General features: G+C 57.3%; 1 protein-coding gene across 1 annotated transcript; it reads left to right on the forward strand.

Annotated features, from left to right (window-relative positions):
• Positions 1-3,072: 3,072 nt before the first annotated feature.
• On the forward strand, positions 3,073-5,585 carry PHETA1 (PH domain containing endocytic trafficking adaptor 1; the record flags this gene model as incomplete). The annotated part of the gene is made up of 1 exon (XM_081113416.1): positions 3,073-5,585. The coding sequence occupies one exon, from the start codon at positions 3,073-3,075 to the stop codon at positions 3,739-3,741; it is 669 nt and encodes a 222-aa protein (XP_080969542.1). The 3' UTR covers positions 3,742-5,585.
• Positions 5,586-6,703: the final 1,118 nt, after the last annotated feature.

The following is a 6,703-nucleotide window of genomic DNA, read 5'->3' on the forward strand; positions in this document are numbered from 1 at the left end:
TGACTCATTCTATAGGTATCTGAGCACCAACTATATGCCAGGCACTGGAATTCAGACCAAAACAAACAACAAACAAAAAACCAACACCAAACCCTGCCCCCCTAGAGCAGGCAAAAATGACCCAGGTAATTTCAGGTTGGGGTACATGAGAGTGACAGGAAAGTCTCTTATCTAGGGTGGTCAGGGACTGCTTCCCTGAGGAGGTGATGGTCAAGCTGAAACCGAAGGAAGTGTCAGCCATGAGAAGAGCTGGGAAGGGCATCCCAGGCAGAGGGAACAGCCAGGGCAAAGGCTCTGAGGTGGGAATGTGCCTGATGTGTTTGAGGAACAGCAAGGAGTCCACGGTGGCTGAAGCTGAGTGAGCAAGGGGGACAGAGGTAGGGGAAGGGAACTTGGAGGCCATGGGGAGGACTGAATTTTTTACGGAGAGAAGTAGGGAGTCCTGGGAGGGTTTGGAGTGGTGGAGGGATATGGTTGTATTTAGTTTTTTTTTTGTTGTTTTTTTTTTAAAAATATATTTTATTGATTTTTTACAGAGAGGAAAGGAGAGGGATTAGAGAGTTAGAAACATCGATCAGCTGCCTCCTGCACACCCCCTACTGGGGATGTGCCCGCAACTAAGGTACATCCCCTTGACCAGAATCGAACCTGGGACCCCCTCAGTCCGCAGGCCGACGCTCTATCCACTGAGCCAAACCGGTTAGGGCTGTATTTAGTTTTAAACAGGATCTTTCTGTGGGGAATGGGTTTCAATGGGATCAGGGGAGGGGCTTGGGAAGGAGTTTGGCTCTTACCCTGAAGAACGTGGACAGGGAAGAGGCAAAGGTAGAGGCAGGGAGACCAATGAAAAGGCTCCTGGAGCTGTCGAGGGAGTGGTGATGGGGCCTAGAATGGGGAGTGGCAGTGGGTAGAGATTAGGCCACTGATTGGAAGAGGTTGGAGGGAGATCAGTTGGACTGGATGAGTGGTCCGAGTGGGGGTGACGGGAGAAGCCAAAGGCCATTTGCTGAGACGGAGTGCTGAGGGGAGCAGGTGGGGAGGTGAGAAGAACGTCACTGCACGCCCAGCACCATGCTCAGCAGCTTCCGTGTAAGCACTGTGTTAATGTCACAAGAATCCTGACTGTGGTGCTCTTATGATCCTGTTTTACAGATGTGGACATAGAGACCCAGAGAGGCTTAAGGCTTGCCTGAGGCCACACAGCCTGGACACTACAGAGCTGACATTTCAACCCAGAGAAGAGCAAGCTGAGAGCAGACTGGGCAGAAGGCAGGGAGGGAGCGGTGGCCTGAGAGGTAGGAGGGAAATGGGACAAATAGGGTGCGTGGTTCCTGAGAGAAATAGGGCTGGGGGCCACATGGAGCTGGGCTGTTGAGGAAAATGCATGCGTCTTATTCTGCAGAGAAAGAAACTGAGGCTCAGAGAAGGGCAGCCCGTGTCTGAAGTCACACAGTACAGGGAGGTGGAGCCTTCTGGGCCTCTAGCCTTGGCCTGGCTGCTAGGTCAGGACAGTCTCACCTTAGCTTGTGGTACCTCTTCCAGGAAGGCATCCTTGACTGCCTAGGTGATTCAGTTGCTCCTTCCACCCTGGGTCAGGTTGAACTGCTCTTAGGAGAGCTACCACCCATACCTCATTCCTCCAGGCCCCGAGTAAAGCATTGCCCAGGCTGGGGAATAAACATTAATTGAGCACCTACTGCATTCCAGGGACTTCACATACGTCGTCTCTTGAAAAACGCAGCTATTGTCCTATGTAGAGTGAGGCTGTGATCGCAGGAGCACAAGGTAGGTCCTCACAGTGGCTGTGGAAAATCCCAAAGGAAGGTGTGGTCGCATTAGGGGCCCACGTATCACCTCCCAGTAAATCCTACCTGGCCAGTGCTGCCCCTTCTCCAAGTGCTCCTCAGGGAAGTGGATTAAATCACTGAGCCAAGTGCCTAGTTAGATTCTTCTACTTTGGGTCCACAATGCTCTCCCCGCCACCCCCTTCCTATAACTGTGGGCCAAGCTCAGGGCCCTTTTTCTGGACTTTTTCACCACAGTCTTTTCTGTCTGTCTGACTGCTTCCACCGCCTCTCCCCTTCCTCCTCCTGCTCCAGCTTCACGGGCTTCCTGGCTGTTCCTCAAGCACATTAGCAGGTTCCCACCCCAGGACCTTTGCACTTGCTGTTCCCTCTGCCTGGCCTGTCCCAGGGCTCACTCCCTCCCCTCCTGTAGGTATCTGCTCTGATGTCACCTTCTTAGTACAGCCTTCACCTCCAGTCAAATCAAACACTCCTCTTGTCCTCAACACGCCTGACCCCTTCTCCGTATTAGATTTTCTCAGCACTGAGAACCAGACCACCGGGCAGACTCATTCTGTCTGTCTGTTAATTTGCTTCCCTCCTCACTTGCCACTAGCATGTCAGCACCACAAGAGCAGTGACCCTCTTCATCTTGTTTGTTACTGTACCCAAGTGTCTAGAACAGTGCCCGGCACACAGTGGGTGCTTAATGTTTGCCAAACCAAGTCCCTACATCCCTCTGCAATAGGTTCTGTTCGTGTCGTTATATCCCGGACAGGCAAATCAAAGCTGAGTTATGAAATCAAAACTGGGGCCAGAAAGGGACCACAAAAGGTCAGCCCAGCGGGTCCCCAGGGATGAGGCCTGGGTTTCAATTTCAGCTCCACCCAACTTGCTTTGTGACCTTGGGTGCGTGACTAACCTCTCTGCTTTGTTTCCCCATCTGTCAAATGGGAATCAGGCTAGTCCCTGCCAACTAAGGCTTGTTGCAAGATGAGTTAAGATGCATAAGAGGCTTCGCATGCAGTAGGAATCCCCAACATTATTTCGGGGGGGAGAACGCAGGCGGGTTGAGCCTGGCTCTGGTCCTGAGAGCTGTGTGAGCCTGGGCAGGTCGCTTCCACCGTCTGAGCCTCAGTTTCCTTATTCGTGAAAGAGGGGTGTTGAGTGCTGTGGCGCCGGAGGGTGGCTGGGAGGTCAGGATGAGGCACGGGGTGGTCCGGCAGCAGTGGCCACGTTAGTGACAGCTGACCCGGTGTGGGCAGGCCCTGAGCCCCCTGCAGGCGCCATGAAGCTGAACGAGCGCAGCCTGGCCTTCTACGCGACCTGTGACGCCCCCGTGGACAACGCGGGCTTCCTGTACAAGAAGGGCGGCCGGCACGCGGCCTACCATCGGCGCTGGTTCGTGCTGCGCGGGAACATGCTCTTCTACTTCGAGGACGTGGCCAGCCGTGAGCCCGTGGGCGTCATCATCCTGGAGGGCTGCACCGTGGAGCTGGTGGAGGCCGCTGAGGAGTTCACCTTCGCCGTGCGCTTCGCCGAGGCCCGGGCCCGCACCTACGTGCTGGCCGCCGAGAGCCAGGCCGCCATGGAGGGCTGGGTGAAGGCCCTGTCGCGGGCCAGCTTCGACTACCTGCGGCTGGTGGTGCGGGAGCTGGAGCAGCAGCTGGCTGCCATGCGGGCGGGGGGCTGCCCTCCGCCGCCACGCCGACCCCGCGCCCTCCTGCCCAAGGAGAACGGCTGTGCGGTCTGGAGCGCCGAGCCACCCGCTGCCTCCACGGGCACCTCCGCTGGTGCCCGGCCTGGCCCTGAGCGCCCCCCTCTGCCACCCCGCCGGCGGGCCTCGGCGCCCAACGGGCCTCTCGACTCAGCCTCCTTCCTCCAGCTGCACGAGTGGTACGGGCAGGAGGTCCGGGCACTGAGGGGCCAGTGGCTCAGGAGCCGGGCCCAGCCCTGAGGTCACCAGGGTCCCGGTCCTGCAGGGACTCGAGTCCTACGCCTGAGGCTGGGGAGCCGGTCCTGAGGGAAATCACAGTCAAGTCCCGAGGGAACAGGCCTGTGTGTGGGACGTGAGCTCTGAGAAGGTGCTGGAATCCGAAAGGCACTTTAGGACTCAGAGGAGGCCTGGCTGAACCTCAGGACGCCTGAGGGCTGGTTTTGAAGGAACTCTAGCCCCAGGCCCAGCCCGATTCACCCAGCGAAGGCCTGCTGCTGGCATCAGGTCCTGGCTGCGGTGGCTGGGACCTGGCGAGGTTCTGTGGCCCGAAGGCAAATGCCCAGTCAGCCCTGGTCCCGGACGGGGCCTCAGCAGGGACAGAGAAGGCTCGGGTGCCACGCCTCACCTGGGTCTGACCTCCTTTTGCTCCAATGGCTCCTGGGAAGCTGGCCTGGCGCCAGGCCTCCTGCCTGCCCGCCTCCAGAGGCAGCAGGTGCAGAAGGTGGCAGCAGGTTTTAATGCGTAACCGGTATGATGAGATTGCCTGCTCCCAACGGCTCCTGGCCTGGAGTGGGGCGGAGGCAGGGCTTTGTCCTGGGCCTCGGCCAGCCCTTGAGGTGGAGCTCCCGGTGCAGTAGCGACCCTCTGGCCTTGGGCCGTGCCTGTGTTGGTGTGGTGGCTCTCACCGGCCCTCCCGACAGTCCTTAACCACATCCCCAGTCTCCTCTCCCAGAGCCAGCTCTCCACCCCACGTCCAGGGACGAGGCCTCTTGGGAGCTCGTCTGACCTGGCCCAGTCTGGCTGGGCAGCGTGGCTGGAGCTGACTTCACAGCAGGTTTCACTAGGGAGGGGTGGCCACGAGTGGACTCACCGCCCAGAAAGGGCCCCGGTGCAGACCTTGTAGGGCAAGGAAGCCCTTGGGAAGCTGTGTTTGGCTTCTGGAATCCCCTCCCCGATCACAGCCCAGCCCCCCCTCCTCCCCCCGTTATTCCAATGGGGAGGCCGACTGCTGTTTCACTGTTGTCGTCAGCACAGTGGCTAGTCTTCATCCAGGGAGAGTCTCAGGGGGCTGGGACACCCCTGGGCCTCAAGCTGGGTCATGTTTACAGTCCTCAGTGCCCCACACTGGGGACCCCCTGAGGACACCCCCCAACTTTATTCTCCAGAGGGGCCCCGAGGCCCCTTCCTGCTGTCTTCAGAGGCCCCGGGGCTCGGGGAAGAATGGGGGCTGTCTGTGTGTCTGCAATCACCAGCTCACTGCTGGCTCAGTGGACTGGGGCTTCAGTTTTAATTTAATTTTTAATACTTAGGTGTTGTTGTTTTTTAGCAACAACACTTGGCATTTTCAGTACTTGTTTCATGTCAGCTGGTGGGAACAGGGTGCCTGGCTCTCAGCTTGGCTGGGGGTGAGAGAGGGCAGTTGGCAGCCCAGGGAGAGGGCCAGGAGTCTTGGCTGGAGACAGAGGCATCTCAGGAATCTCACCCAGTTCGTGGCCTTGTCCAGGCCAGCTCTGAGCTGTGGCAGGTGCCTCTGGGCCTTGGTATGGTTCCTGTTCCGCTCTTTCCAAAGTCCTGAGCGGTGGGGGTGGGGAAGGCGGCTCTTGTCCATAGGCTCCGGGTCTCCCGGCCTTTAGGAGCTGCTCCGAGCCTGTGTCCTGGCCACACCCAGCTGGTGGGATGAGAGGCTGGCCCCAGTCCTGATGCAGGTTTACAAGCTCTGAAGGTACAGTTGCCCTGGTCTCCCTGGGGGCCAGTGGTTATTACCCCGACTCTGCTCCCCACCCCAAAAGCACAAGATGGCGTCAGGCTGCTTCCAGAGGTGGGTGGGGGGCAAGATATAAAGGCTAAAATGAAATAAAAGTTTGTCAAGTAATGGCTGGTTGCATCATTTTCCCCATCAAAATCCTGGATTGGTTTGCCTGGCAGAGCCAGGAACAGGCACTATGGGACAAGGGACCAGTGTGCGCTGAGTGCCACCACCACCCCCCTTCCCCCCTCCCCCCCCCCCCCCCCCCGCCCTCCACCGTGGTGTGGACGCTCTGCCAGGCACATTCTCACAACCTTTTATGGCAGGTACCGGCCCCATTTTACAGATGAGGAAACTGAGGCTCACAGAGGCTAAGAAACTGGCCAAGTTCACACAACTGAAAAGTGTAGAGCAGGGATGGAACCTCTGGAATCCTGTGGAGGAAGGGCAGGGCCTTCCAGAGCACTACAGGGAAATGGAGTCGCAAAGTTACTTCTCAGGGGAGAGAAGGAAGAGGGAAAGGCGAGGGTCTGAAAGTCAACTGTGGGCTGAGGGCCTGACTGTGGGGAGGGCAAGTCAGGATGGCAAGTGGAAGAGTCAAAACCTGGCTCTTCCTGGTCCGTGCCTGGGCTGCCTGGGCTGCCTGGGGGCCTAGGTGAGGGTCTGGCACCAACACTAGTTCAGAGGGGAAGACCCTGCAATTGCAGCAATGTCTGCCATGCTCCAGGGTGGGTGGTGGGGGCCCTCATGCTGTCTGCTATCTCAGACTCGCTGAGTGTTTGCTGGGCTAACTGGGGATTCACAGACGGGAGGGGCTGGCCAAGGTCACCAGCATGATGGACTAGGCCAGTGATGGCGAACCTATGACACGCATGTCAGAGGTGACACGCGAACTCATTTTTTTGGGTTGATTTTTCTTTGTTAAATGGCATTTAAATATATAAAATAAATATCAAAAATATGTCTTTGTTTTACTACGGTGGCAAATATCAAAAATTTCTCTATGTGACACAGCACCAGAGTTCAGTTAGGGTTTTTCAAAATGCTGACACGCCGAGCTCAGAAGGTTCGCCATCACTGGACTAGGCCCTAGGTCCTCCTAATGTGGATACAGAGCTTGGGTCACGTGCCATGTCAACCTGGAAAAATCATGCACATTCAGGAAAATGTGGCTTAGGATGAGCAACTGACACGAAACATATTAAGGTGGGGGACTCATGTCCCTCGTGAGCACCC

Source organism: Myotis nattereri, assembly GCF_964212035.1.
Source record: "Myotis nattereri genome assembly, chromosome: 19".
Classification (NCBI taxonomy): domain Eukaryota; kingdom Metazoa; phylum Chordata; class Mammalia; order Chiroptera; family Vespertilionidae; genus Myotis; species Myotis nattereri.